The sequence below is a fragment of the Panicum hallii genome, chromosome 9 (genome assembly GCF_002211085.1).
Source record: "Panicum hallii strain FIL2 chromosome 9, PHallii_v3.1, whole genome shotgun sequence".
Lineage (NCBI taxonomy): Eukaryota > Viridiplantae > Streptophyta > Magnoliopsida > Poales > Poaceae > Panicum > Panicum hallii.
Window position 1 is genome coordinate 41,383,527 of NC_038050.1, and position 14,781 is coordinate 41,398,307.

General features: G+C 55.0%; 1 protein-coding gene across 1 annotated transcript; it reads left to right on the plus strand.

Moving 5' to 3' along the window:
- Positions 1-10,768: 10,768 nt before the first annotated feature.
- On the plus strand, positions 10,769-13,145 carry LOC112873059 (MAP7 domain-containing protein 1-like). Its single transcript, XM_025936088.1, has 4 exons — positions 10,769-10,954; positions 11,063-11,466; positions 11,690-12,683; positions 12,816-13,145. The coding sequence occupies exons 1-4, from the start codon at positions 10,769-10,771 to the stop codon at positions 13,143-13,145; spliced, it is 1,914 nt and encodes a 637-aa protein (XP_025791873.1).
- The last annotated feature ends 1,636 nt before the right edge of the window (positions 13,146-14,781 follow it).

The window sequence follows — 14,781 nt, forward strand, 5'->3', positions numbered from 1 at the left end:
ATGATCTTAGCTCTATGAGAACTTGATCAAGTTTTCCTTTCTTATCTTGTCAAACTCATCTATGTACAATCTCTTCATGCTCTCGTTATACTCATCTCGTCATGCTCTTGCCATCAACATCAATCTTCGTAGGTGATTTGCTTCTCTTCTATTAAGAGTCTTTCGTCCGAATCTCGGGACGAGATTCTTTTTAGGGGGGAAGGCTGTGACAGTTCGTGTATTTGCAATGCTAGAAATATATTTTGTTAGTGTGAACTATGTGTTTGTTAGTATGAAGCTCATGTGTGTTTGTGTGAAGCTTTTAAAAATTTAAAGTGCAAGTAAAAAGGGTATTTTTGTAATTACAAAAAAACCTAGGGTTGTTTTTGTAAAATGTATTGGATAAGGGTAATTTCAAAATAAGTGAAAGGTGGTTTTGTAAATATGTTTTTCTTATTTTATGTCTTGTAAAGATATATATATTATTTATCCAAAAGTTTCATTTGAAATGTGTATGTTGAAGTGTGTAAAAATTTTGGGTAAAATGGTAAAAACAAGGGTGTTTGTGTAATTTTATAAAAGTACAAGTCCTTTTATGCAAATGTTTGATTTACAAAAGTAACTTTCAAATTTACTCAGGACTAAAGTGTAAAAGTGCAAGTCATCATGACATGTCTATCCAGTCATTATGACGAGTCTATCCCGTCATCATGACGTGTCATAAATGCTTGCATTTAGGTCCTGAATTTTATAAAGTTTCATTCTTTAGGACAAAAGTAATTCAAATCTGACTTTTATTCAAAAATTCACGTGTAAAAATATAAGTTTTGAGTTTTTGAACTTGGGCCCTAAAGCAATGTTGTAGAGTTTGAAAAACTCTCCAACTTTCGTTTTGGGCATTTCTTCATTTGGGTTTTAAATCAACGGGAAATTTTGTTTTACAAATAAGCCCCTGCAATTCTCTGATTTTGCGTATACGCCCTTGGAGAATCCCATTTGTCCTTCCTCTCTGCTCTTTCTTATCCGGTCCCTTTCTTCTCCATCGGCAGCACAGTCCCATTCCTCATTCAACCAATTCCATCTCTCTCTCCTCCTCCACCGGTTCGGCACAGGCGAGCAGCGGGCCAGCAGTGCGGCAGGCGGCGTGTGCGCGCAGCAGGCGGCGTGTGCGCGCAGCAGGCGCGCAGGCGGCGGCTCGAGGCTAGTGCGGGCCCGAGTGGCGCGTGGCCGGCGCAGGCGGCACGCGTGCAGGCAGGCTCGAGCGCGTCGAAGCAGGCGGGAGCAGTGGCTGGTGCGGGCCGTGGCAGACGCGGAAGCGGAGCGGCGTGCGGGTGCGTGCGGCGCGGGCTGGCGGTGGCGCACGGCACGGCTGCGGGTGGCCCCAAGCGCGGATCCGCGGGGCGCGGTGCTGGAGCCAGACCGGCGCGCAGCGTAGTGGCTCGGGAGGTGGCGGTCGAGCGGAGGAAGGCCAGGCGACGGCGTGCTCGGGCGATCCCCAGGCGAGCGGCAGCAGGTGTTAGCGCGGCTCGGAAACAGGCTCTGGTGGCGCAAGCAAGCGCGTGTGCGCGGGCAAGTGGAGGTGTGTTGGCGCGCAGAAAGGAGGAGCGGCTCGCAGGAGCAGGTGCGGCACGGGCTCAGGCGCGGGTGAGCCCGAGGAAGAGCGACGCCAGAGCAAGACAGGTGGAGGGGAAACCGGCGATGCAGGGCGATGGCGTGCGCGCGGTGGCGTACGGGAGCTGGTGGAGCGTGACGTGGCGTCGCGTGCGAGAGCGAGCGGCACGCAGCGCACTGGAGTGCAAGCGCTGGGCGGCCGGAGGACAGGTGACGCGAGCAGCGCTGGAACGCGTGTGCGAGCGCGGGAGCTGAGCGCAGCGCAGTGGAAGCAGTGTGACGGCTGGAGTGGCAGCAGGAGCGTGTGAACGCTGAGCGGCCGGAGTAGAAGCGTGGGCGCGCGAGCTTGGCGCGCACGGTTGGCGCTGGAGTGAGTGGCGCAAGTGCGTGGAGGCGTGGCGTGACGCAGCACAGAAGAATGCGCGCGAGTGCGGCAGATGCGGGAACCATGTGGAGGCAAGCAGCCCGGAGCGAGCAGTGCCGTGCGGAGAGCGCTGGAGGCGCGGTTGGCAGCGCGCGCGCGAGTGGCTCGGCCGGGGTGGGGCAACGCGTGCGCGGCAGAGCAGAGCGCGGCACAGGTGCTAGAACGGGCCGACAACGCGGGAGCTGCAGCGTGCAGATTGGGTGAGCCTGGGGCGCAACTGTCGGCGGTGTGCGAAGCTCAAGGCCAGCGATGACCGGAACCACCTTTCCCCGAGCAAGCGGCAGTAGAGCAGAGCAGCGCGCAGCCAAGGCACGGCAAGGCCGAAGCGAGCGCGTGACCAACAACGGAAGAAGGAGGAAGACCTATGCAGGGCAACGACGTGCAGAGCGGCGGCGTGCAGCGCAAGACGGTATTCCCACTGGGCGAGCTTAGACCGCGACCGAGTTGGTGTGCAGGAGGGTTGCATGTGATGGACATTAGAGGCCGTCAAGGAAAGGGCAACGGAAGGCACGGCTCTAATGCAAGCAAACCACGGTCCTCGCGAAGGCGGAGGAGTGATTATGGCGTGACAAGCCGAAAGGAAAGGCGACGAAGCGGAGGCTGTATCCAGGTGTGACGAGCTCGGAGGAACCTCGATGCAACCAAACACGGCAGTCCTGCAGGAAGCTACGCGGGTGTGCCGGCCGTGTTTCAGTGGCACGCGTGCATGAGCAAAAGAAGGCTTAGCTCGTGAGCAGTTGGACCCGGGAGGTTCGTGGAGGAGTTGCCCTAGCAAACCAATCCGGCTCAGTAGTTTCGCCCCAGGGATCCACGACATCCAGTAGCTCCTATTCCTCGTCAATCGCCGAGCAAGACCACGAGTCACCACGGAGACTACTCCTTCGGCTATCTTCCACCCACGGCGACCATGCTCGGCGGACTCCTTTGTCATCCACGGAATCTCGTCATCGTCGAGCTTTTCTCTTCGTCGATCCTGTTCGCCACGGGAGTTCATTTTTCACCCGTTCTTCTTCATAACCAAGGTTTGCCCTGTTTCACTGCATCTTCTTAATGCCGGCGATTCCTTTGCCGGGATATCATCGTTAACTTCCTGTTATCTGTTTTCCCGGACCAGGGACCTAATTGCTATGTTTTAAAAAGTTCTAGGGTGTTCTTTGTAAAATTTCCAAAGCTTTCTGTATTTCAAATCGATGAACTTCTACATTTCATAGATTTTCGTAGGAAGTTCATAAAAATGTAAAATCAGTTTCGTTTGAAACCCTAAGTCAAAACCTATAAGTTTTATGTTGTGATCTTGAGTGAAAGACTTTGATGTGTGGTTTAGGTCAAATGTTAGGGAATGAATGTTTTATTGTGCTTTATATTGTGTGCTTGTGTTATAACTGAAAAGTAAGCCATAGAATATAGATCTTAAATAGAAATATGTGGTGTTTCGTTAAACCTTTCATATGAGTGCTTATATCTCTGCCATTAAGACATTGTCCCCGTCTCGATTGTTGTTTCTTTAGGTTCCTTGTCGTATAAGGATCCCCGTTAGTTCTTGTGTGTCTGCTGCTTAGCCAAAACAACTCTGCGGCTATGCTTCAGCATTGGCTATTAGTTCAGCTGCTAAGCATCCGCTTTCCTTGAGTCTAGGATGTTTCTGTATAACAGCTGTCAGTCGATACTTCTATCATCGACCGATTAGCTGATATGGTTGTTACCTTTCTAGTATCGGCTACTTCCGATACGATTCTTTTGTTCTGTTCTATATCGACTGCACAGAGTCGATGTATTGGAGAAACACACACGATGTTAGGGTTTTTGCCATCGACCGATCCAAGCCGATTTTGGTTGCTTTTCCATACCAGTCAAACACGGCCGATCGATCCCTAGTTTCCCCATCCTTGTCCACACACTTCTATCAGTCGATTTATCGACTGAGAGGTTGGCTTTATACTTATCGATCATATACCCTTAACCATACTCCAATCGGCTGTACGTCACTCAATAGTTGTGCTGACGTAATCGAGTCGACACAACCACACCTAGTTACCTAGAATAACACTTAAGTACATCTCAGTTAAGACAACAGCTTTAGAAATCATCCTTCTGCTAAAGTCATCGATGCTTTCATCAATCAATTGGGAACCTGGTGCACCTATCAATCGGCTACACAAACCATAGTACTCAACCCTAGATCAATAAACTAACACAATAGACACGCCTCTGTTAGGCACGACCTAAGCACATCAATCAGTTAAACCCTCGATAGCCGATCATAATTAGATGTCCTCTTAAAGCTCTATCTAAGTTTAGTTTCAGATCTTTTTGATTGATATGTGAATAGTGTGTTATATGAATGCTAGGTTACAATTGTATTGTGAAGTAAGGTAGTGTTATGTGCACATTTTGAATGTAATGTTGCACTGCATGTAGATACGACTACTTCCGCAAACGGTACCTACGAGATCTCCCTGGAGTCTATGAAGGATATTTCTGAAGACCAAGTGAACGTCACCAAGGGATTAACTGAAGCCCCGAACCAAAGTTCGGAAGATATTGACATTTCTGACTTCAGCCCCACCAGTAAAGGCAAGCCCCGGACATAACCTACTATTTTATTACACTGCAATCTATATCTATTTACGTATTCTATGCATTAAGTTCTTAGGAATTGCTTGAAACCCTAGATGCATGAATCCTAGGAACCAATGTATTGCACCTGAGGTCATATCGACTAGATGCTATGCTAATAGGACCGGTAGAAGTCAGGTGCTTTCCTGTCACTCGCGCGATATAGGAATTGTAATGTTTACATTCCTGTTATCACTATAAGGATGCCGGACGGGTGTTTTGTGCGGTATCATGGTTGAGGTGATACCCCGTCTGTGTTGTTGAAATTGATAAGGTCGCGGTGTGTGTCGATCGGGGTTAAGCATTTGAAAGTACTAACCACATGCCGCGAAATATGGTAAGCGGCAAGCCTAGTAGCCAATTGGCCCGAGGAGTGGACATACCTCCCACCACTCGTCTTGCTTCTTCTGGTTACTTATGTTCGATTGGGGAAATACGTGTTGCAAGGGCAACCAGGAATACGGGTTTTTTAGTCGCCTACAGACGTATGTCCTGCACTTTGGAAGTGCGTATGATCCTGCAGTCGCTTGTGGTGGACCTGTCCACGAGTCGGAATGAAAGGCAAACGGTTGCTTCGGAACTATCGTTGGATGTTCCAGGCGTGTGAGTTAGGGTTACCTTGCAAGGTTAAATTCGATTCAGAATCGTCCGCCTCTCACGATGTTTGAGACTACTTAATCCCTTTATCACACAGAGTAACAAGAGCAACTATATGATGAGTAATACTGATGGTTGGGATACAGAGCTCTACCTTGCTTGCTTAGTTATAAGTGCTTATCTAGAATGGATAATCACATAGAACTGGAAAGCTAAAAGTTGAAAATAAGGACCTACTCTTAGTTGCTTTTCAGCTGAAACTTAACCCAGAACTATTTTAAGCCTTCATAAGTCTAGTTATGGGCTAAAGTATACCCAATCCCGGGTAAGCCTTGCTGAGTATTAGTATACTCAGCCTTGCTAGTTATATGTTTTGCAGGAAATGTCTTGAAGACCCTACTCTTCCCTGCCTTGGCCCTGTGCTCTTTCAGAAGGTTGGTCCGTGGAATGGGATCTGTCCTCGGCCAACATTGGTGATACCGAGTGATGTCATGCCTAGGCTTAGCATGACATCCGCCTTGTCGACGTGCTGTAGATCATCGCGTATGTTTTCCGCTGCTCAAGATCATAGCTTAAATAGTTTGTATTGTTTTCTCTAAGTTTGAAGCTTTGTACTACTTTCATAAACTATTGTAATGTAATTCCCTATTATGTAAATTGTGATGGTGATTGTATCTCTGGACTCACCTTCATGTGAGGTAACCTTATTGATCGTGTGTATCGGTGGTTTATCGGGACGTTACCCGACAGGCCAAGGGATTATACCGTTTGAAGCACGTTGGAGCCCTAGGAAGTGGACTCGCGTACTTGAGCCGGTATAATTCAGGTTGGTTCTGCCACACTAAGGATTCAAACAAAACTGATTTTGTATTTTTATGAACTTCTTACGAATTTCTATGAAATGTAGAAGTTCACTGATTTGAAATAAAGAAAGCTCTGGAAGTTTTATAGAGAACACCCTAGAACTTTCTAAATCGAAGCCATTAAGTTCCTGGTCGGGGAAAACAGAGAACAGGAAGATAACGACGATATTCCGGCAAAGGGGTTGCCGGCATTAGGAAGATTTAGTGAGTCAGGGCAAACCTCGGGGTAGCCTTGGTTGTGGAGAAGAACAAACGGAAAGTGAATTCCCGCGGTGAACAGGATCGGCTATAAGAAGTGCTCGATGGTGACAAGGTTCCGTGGGTGACGAAGAAGCTCGCTAGGGGATTGTAGTGGGTGGAGAATGGCCGGAGGGATATTCCTCACGGTGATCCGTGGTGACGGTAGTCCATTGAGCGATCAACGAGGGGTAAGAGCTGTTGGATGTCGTAGACTCAAGGAAGAAGCCGATAGGGCCGGATTGGTTCGCTATGCCGACTCCTTCGCGAACCTCAGGGTTTTCCTGCTCACGGGCTAAACCTCCACTGCTCACGCGCATGTGCTGTAGAAACACGGTCGGCACACCCGCGTAGCCTCCTGCAGGATCGTCGCGCCCGGTCGCATCTCCTGCACACTGTTCCTGTACGGCTCTCACACCACTGGCCCATAACCTGCTCGCGCGTGGCCTGTTGTCTTGCACACGCACGCGCCTGCTGAATCGAGCTGAGCCGGCCACCGGCAGAACACTCCCGCTCGCATCCGCGGACGCGCCAGTCCAATTCCGCCCGGACCTCTGCCTTTGCTTCGCCGCCTTTCCTTCCGGCTCGCCGCGCCATAACCGCTCCTCCGCCTCCGCGAGGACCATGGTCTGCTCGCCTTAGGGCCGTGCCTTCCGCTGCATTCTCCTTGACGGCCTCAGACGTCTTCCATGCGGGGTCCCGCTGCTCCCGTGCGGATCCGCCTACAGCCGCCGCACTACAGTTCCTCCCGCACCGCGCGCGACCTTCCTGCACACCAACTCGGTCGTGGCCTGAGCTCGCCCAGCGGGGACACCGCCATGCGCTGCACGCCGTCATCCTGCACGCCGTCGTCCTGCGCAGCTATCCCTCTTCTTCCTGCTGTTGGACCCGCGTTCGCTCCGGCTTTGCCGCGCCGCACCTGCACATGCCCGAGCTGCGTGCGCCTCAGCTCCACATCTGTCGCGCCACCACGCGCTTACGCCACCCACTCCAGCGCGGCCTGGTCCTGGGCTCCACTCCTGCTCCTGCGTCGTGCCATTCACGTGCCAACGCTGCGCCCGCTCTGCCCTGAGTGCCAGAGCGCCGCCACCAGCCGCTCGCCTGCGCCAGCTCCTCTTGCGGCGGCCCCGTGCTAGCGCCTGCCTCTGCGCCCGTTTGCGCCTGCCGCTCGCTCGGGCCGCCCGCATCTGGCCCCTCCGCGCCAGCGCCCACTCGCCCCCGCGCCGGCCACAGCCGCCCGCTCGCGCTGCGCCTGGGCCGCCCGTGCCAAGCCACCCCGTGCCGAGCCGCCCTGCGCTCGCCCCAGCGTGCCAGCCGCTGCCTCCGCCCGCGCGCGCCTACTCGCTTCGCGAGCTACCGCTCGCGCCGCACCAGCCGAGCCGCCGCAGCCGCCCGAACCCACGCCGAGCCGCAGCCGCGCCTGCTGCCCGCCTGCGCTAGCGCCCAGCACCCGCGCCGCCTGCTGCGGCCGGCCGCCCGACCTGCAGCCGCCCAGCTGAGCCGCGTGGAGGAGGAGAAAGAGAGAGGGGAAAGGAACCGGGGTGGATAAGGATAGAGGTCAGAGAAAGAGGATGCCGCCAGTGGGGAGAAGATAAGCGCCAGGGAGAAGAGGAACAGAGGAGAAAGAGAAAAGAGACTTCCCCAGGACTTATACGTAAATTTAGAAAACTGCAGGGACCTTTCTGTAAAGTATAATTTCTCATCAATCTAAAACCCTAATGAAGAAATGTCCAAAACAAAAGTTGGAGAGTTTTTCAAACTCTACAACATTGCTTTAGGGCCCAAGTTCAAAAACTCAAAATTTATATCTTTACACGTGAAGTTTTGAACAAAAGTTGGATTTGAATTACTTTTGTCCTAAAGAGTGTAACTTTATAAAATTTAGGACCTAAATGCAAACATTTATGACACGTCATGATGACGGGATAGACACGTCATAATTATTGGATAGACATGTCATAATGACTTGCACCTTTTACACTTTAGTCCTAAGTAACTTTGAAAGTTACTTTTGTAAATCAAATACTTGCATAAAAGGACTTGTACTTTTATAAAATTACATAAACACCCCTATTTTCACAACTTTACCCAAATTTTTATACAATTTAACACATGCATTTCTAATGCAACTTTTTGGATAAATATATTTTTACAAGACAATAAGTAAGAAAAACATATTTGCAAAACTACCCTTCACTTATGTTGAGATTACCTCCCATCCAAATACATTTTGCAAAAACAACCCTAGCTTTTTCCATAATTACAAAAATACCCTTTTTACTTGCACTTTAAATTTTCAAAAGCTTCACATAAACATACACAAGCTTTACACTAACAAACACATACTTCACACTAACAAATAATATGCCTAGCTTACAAGCACTTGAACTGTCACACGCGCGTGGCGCCGTGATGTGACTAAACGCCGTCTGCCCACGCGCAGAGCACAGTGACGCGCTGCCTTGGTAACATATGGGCTTACCGTGGTGTCAGTTGGGCAGACCATGCTTTGACTTGGGTGCGCACAGCCCAAATACCCGCATTTAATGCGGTTATTGGGCTGGCGTCCCGCAAAGGGCCTTCTGCCATGGGCACGTGGCAGGGCCGACCCTGGAGTCGCCACCTTGGTGGCACGTGGCAGCGCCGGACCCCTTCCCGGAGGAAATAGGGGGGTCCGGGCCCCCGAGGCCTACTAGAGAGACAGGCCCATAGGGGTCTGGCTCCCACATGTGGCGGCGCCGGACCCCCTAGGGGGTCCGAGCCTATGGAGGCCATCCCTAAGTACCTTGCCCTCATGGGCACGTGGGGGGCACCGGACCCATATGAGCTCAGGGGGGAGGTCCGAAGACCACGTTCCCAGCTGCGAGGTCCGGACCGTACGTCCCGTCTCCCAGAGGACAAGGGTGTGGGCTTGGAAAACTCTGTGTCCACTAGGGTGGACAGTCTGTCAGATGACTTCCTGGCGGGCTAGGCCCGTGGAGAGACAAATCTCCTCGTAGTGGGCTACAGTGGCCTTCTGGCCATTGAGTAGCTCCATGGCGATGATGGAGGATAGGCAGCCGAGCATGTGGTGGCGCGCGTCCACCACGATGCGCTTGGCGCACACGCCGGAGCTTGACACCATCACGCTCTCCTGTGAGGCGACTGCGAGACGCCAAGGGTCTGGACACCCTAGCGGGAGGTACCCCTATCCGTATGTACCGACAGAGGCCCCCGGGCCCACCTCAGATGAGGAACGAATCCGCAGGTGGGGCCATATCCCAGCGTCGCACCGGGTGGCCAGCTTGTTTCCGCCGGAAGAAAGGGCAGGAATATCCTTTCCCCCTTTGCGGGATCCCCGAGGGGCCCGTCCTCCGCCCGCGCCGTGCGTGTCAGGCAGTTAAGATTCTTGTCTTATTCGAGCCCGTCCCGCGGCTCGGGCGGTTCGGATTCCGCCTTTCCCCCTGCCTCCAGCGACCACTCCTTTGACTGGCAGGCCCGGGCCCACTAGTCATCGAGTGTGAGAGGAGGGGGCCTAGTGCATTCAGCCGTTCGGCTTCTCCTCGATCGCCGCGGAGCTCGAGAGGGCGAACAGCTTTTAGATAAAAGGTAGGCACCAGAGAGACCGGCTACCTTTTTGCTCTTGCCTTCAACAGCCACCGCAGCGCCCCTTCATCTCCGCTCACACATTTGCAATCTGCTTTCTAGCGCTCGGCATTCCTTCTCCTTCCTGCTCCCTTGCGATCCATCCCTTGCAATCGCAACATCCATCATCATGTCTTCTCTCCCTTTTCCACGCCGCTTCCAGAGCCAGAGCCAACTGGACCTGGTGCACTGCGTTCTGGGATGGACCGCACTGGAGCACGCCGGGAGGATTCGGGCCGGCAAAATCCCCCTCCGCGACCTTTCCGCGGGGGAGTTCGTCCTCTTCATCTCGTACACTATGTGCGGGTTGGTACCACCGATCTCCTCCTTCTTCCTCCTGCTCCTAGAGGAGTTCGGCCTTCAGCTCCAGCACCTCACCCCCCACTCCGTCCTCCTCGTGGCGGTCTTCGCCCACTTTATGGAGATGTTCGTGGGGATCTGTCCCTGTACCGCTATGTTCCGGCATTTTTATACCTTGGTCGGGACAGGAAGGAGCAAGCGCGAGGTCGACGCTTACTACTTCCAGCTCCGGCACGGGATGGCGAACTCCTACATCAGCGCCTTCTCCAGCGCTAAGTGGGAGGATTGGCGTGACAGCTGGGTCATCGCCGAGGCCGACCCCAACGACCACCTGGAGCTGCCAACAGAGAGGCCCCAGAGCGACCGGAGCACCTGGAAGGCCAAGCCGTCGCTGCCGGAGGAGCTCGTTCCGGTCCTGAACCGGGTCAAGAATCTGGCGAAGGGCAGCCTAACGACCCTGATGGTGCTGGGTGATTTCCTGAAGTGGCGAATCGCCCCCCTGTAGCAGCGGTCAAGGATGGCCTGCATGTACACGGGGCCGAACGACTGCTGCAGGATCGCGCGTGGGCCTGGCACCGATTTCACCAGGGCAGAGCTGGAGGTCACGATCCACGGGATGACCAGCGACACGTTCAGCCTGGAGACACTGGTCCTCCTGAGCGGGGTCAAGGCCCTGTGCGAGGACCAGGCGTTGCTATCGTCGGTCTTGGCGTCGATGCCGACCCTCGACGAGGGTGGTCTGGCGGTCCGGCAGGTAGGAGGTGACCTTAACCGTGGTATCCGGATCTCCGGTACCTCTCCTGACCGCCAGCAACGCACCGACCAAGGTCCCGGGGGGCCTAGCCACGGAGGTCCGGCCCCCGCCGGGAGGGGAAAGGAGAAGGTGCCGGTGCTGAAGCACCGTCACAAGGACAATGTGGGTGCCGCCCCGACCCGGAGGGACAACGAGGCGCAGAGGGCGGCCCCCGCGCGGAGCAGCCAAGCAGAGGGGTCAAAGGCCCGGAGGCTCCAGCGTGGTGACGGCTCCTTCGTGGGAGAGCCGGCCCCCAAGCGCCAGAAGATGGTGGAGGCGGAGAGACCGAGCAGAGCTCCATCACCTCCGCCGCAATGCCAGCAGCCGGAGGGGAGGTCGGAGGAGGCGTGGCGGCCTTCTCCGGAGCAGCAGATTCCTTCGCCGCCACCGACGACGTGGCACCCAGTGACGCCAGCACCACCGTCAGAGCCAAGGCCACAAACCCACCCCCCCCCCACCCCCGCCGCCAGGAGAGCCAGCGGCCGAGGACCTCTACCAAAAGTCCAGGGGGTCCTCGGCAGGAAAAGGGGTCCCCCCAATTGCCCGAGGAGGTTGGGAGTGGTATGACTTCGCGTAAGTACTCTTCTCAGAGCTTTTCATTATTCCATTTAACTTCTGGGCCCTTACCCCGTTGGTGTATGACAGGCCCCTTTCTTCGGACGCATCTAGCGCGTCTGCCGGCATCGCACCAGCTGGGGGGTTCGGCCCCCAGCCAGCACCTTCATCTTCCCCTGCTGGGAGGTCGGCGACAACACCAGCAGGGACTCCGCCTGCACTAGCACCGGTAGAGTCCGGACCCGGAGGTCCGGAGCTGGAGGCTACGCTCCCAAGGCCCGAAGCCGCACCTCAGGAGGAGGCTGCCCATCCCGCTATGATGGCCGAGGCGCCAGCAGCGGCGGCAGCGCCGGACACCACGGCGGGGGCCTCTCCAGCTGAGCCAGCAGTAGAGGAGGCTGCGGTAGTGGTAGAGGCACCAGCACCGGAGGTCACGGAGGTCGCGAGCACCGCCACACCACCCGCGCAGGAGGAGGAGCCGGAGGTGGTGTACGAGAGGCACCTTCTCCCGTGCCTAGCGAAGGTCCCTCTCCCCCGCCTCCTGGCCAAGAGCCAGCAGGCATTGGAGGAGTTGGAGGCGGGTATCCACCAGGAGTGGGAGGAGCTTGATGCGGAGTGCCTCCGACTCTCCAACTGGGAGCGCCGCCTGGGGGACCACATCAAGATAGTCTCCGCCCGCTACGCCGGGGAGTGCGCCGAGCTCGTGCAGGAGCGCGAAGACCTGCAGGAGCAGCTGCAGAAGTCTCTTGACCGAGAGGCGGCAGCTGCCCAGCGGGAGAGAGCGGCCGTCCGGTGGGAGACGCAGGCCATCGAGCGGGAGCCCGTGGCAGAGATGAGGATGAGCACGGCGGAGGAGAGGACGAAGACCGCCCTGGAGCTGACCAACCAGGCCAAGGTGGTGATGGGGTTGATCAAGGAGCAGGAAGCTACCCTTACGGAACGGGAGGCGGCCGTGGTGGAGGGAGAGGCCAAGCTTGCCGCCCACCAAGAGGAGCAGGCGGCCCGGACCCTGAGGCTCCAGGAGTGGGAGGCGGCCGTGGAGGAGGAGCTGTCGGCCGGGACCCGAAGGCTCCAGGAGCAGGAGGTGGCTCTCCAGGAGAAGGAGGCCAAGGTGGAGGAGTTCCTTGCGGAGCGGAGCGCCAGCATTGACCGGATCGTGAGGTGGGTCGGTGAAGTGAACCCCTCCCTGGATGCTCTCGGGCTAAGTCCCATCCAGGTCACGGAGGCCCCACCCTCACTCGGCACTATCCTCCCAGTGCTGGACTCCACCACCGAGCATCTGCGACACATGGAGGCCGCCATCTTCGATCTCCTGGAGACAGAGGGACGGGCGGTCGCCCGAGGGATGGCGGAGTACATCCTTACCTGCTTCCGGAGCCACAACCCCGCCTTCCAGCTTACTCCTATCCTAGTTGGCCCCATCCGGGCGACGGCGGCTGCCGCGCAGGAAGGAGTGCAGGCGGCGGCGGACATGGTGGCGACCCGTGTTCGGCGCCATCCCAGACCTACAAGGGGAGGAGCCTCCTCCGGACCACCAGCACAATAGGAGTAGTATTTTATTTGTTGTTTTTGTATCACAATTTTGTGATGTAATGTATATTGTGTACATTATCAGCAATGCATTTAAGTGTTTTATGTGTCTATTTGTTTCGAAAAAACTTAGCTATTTTTCCAATTGTCGATCCTGTGATGTGTTCTGGAGCATACCGAGGTCCCCTGGCCCCCTGGGAGGTAGTCGCGATAGGTCGGGACTAGCTGCCATAGAGCCGAGGTCCTGCACACAGCTTAGGATCGATGCTTAGTAAACGTCCCCACGAGGTCCCAGACTTCACCAGCGAGGGCCTCCTGGGTTGCATAGCGAGCAAGAGCACTAGGGCCTAGGTTCGGGGATTAAAGGGGTCTCGGTCCCCAGGTCCGTGGTTCGAGGTACTACGGTACTCATCCTAGGGAGGCAGGGCGTGTAGGCTTAGGGTACGGAACCAGGCTAAGCGGCTACACAACCCTGGACCCTAGCAAAGAACGAGCACATCTCCCAGAAGCCAGTTCCCAGATGTCCGGTTCCTTTTCTCCTGCGAAACAGAGGTCCTGGGGGAGAGACGCAGCGTAGCAACTCAAGACAGGCCTCGGGCATGACATAGACGTGAAGGACCACGTGGGGGGTTAGTGTAGCGAGTAACAAGGAAAATAGAGTCACATACGCCTTAAGGACATACTCAGAATAAATTTTTCCTTAATGAATTGGTACAGACAGATTGTGCGAAGTACGCCAGGGGCCGGGTTTACGAGGGCGGACCTCCACCGTCCTGGTCCGCACAGGGATGCTACCAATTACAAAGGAAAAAATTTCCTCTCAACTAGGCCCCTAAGGGTAGAACTTATGGAGGTGCTCAATGTTCCACGGATTGGGTAACTGCATGCCTTCCTCCATAGCCAAATGAACGGATCCGGGTTGGCACACCTTTGACACCTTGAAAGGCTCTTCCCAGCTGGGGGAGAGTTTGTGCAGCCCTTCTCGGTTCAGAATTCGCCTTAGGACCAGGTAACCGACCCGGAGCTCCCTACTATGCACGAACCGTTGATGATAGCACCGGAGCGCTTGGTTGTACCATGCGTTTCAGACTGCTGCTCGCCATCTTCGCTTGTCGACGAGGTCTACGTCTTGGCGACGCTCCTGTTCCTGCAAGTCCTCATCAAAAGCTTGGACTCGCAGAGAGCCCATGGTGATCTCCGGGGGAAGGCACGCTTCAGCCCCGTAGACCAAGAAGAAAGGGGTCTCCCCAGTTGCTCGGCTAGGTGTGGTCCGGTTCCCCCACAGTACGCTCGGAAGCTGGTCAACCAATTTTGCACTGTGTTTCTCAAGATCGCTGTAGGTCCGGATCTTGAGCCCTCTGAGAATCTCAGCATTAGCCCGCTCGACTTGGCCATTGCTCCTGGGATGCACCACGGATGCGAAACAGAGCTGGATGCCAATGTCCTCGCAGTACTCTTGAAAGTATTGGCTTGTGAACTGAGTCCCATTGTCGGTGATGATTCGGTTCGGGACCCTGAACCGACTCACGATCGACTTGAGGAAGGCTGTTGCTGATGCCTTGGTGATGTTGACCACTGGGGTCACCTCCGGCCACTTGGTGAATTTGTCAATGGCGACATAGAGGTACCGGTACCCACAGACGGCCCTAGGG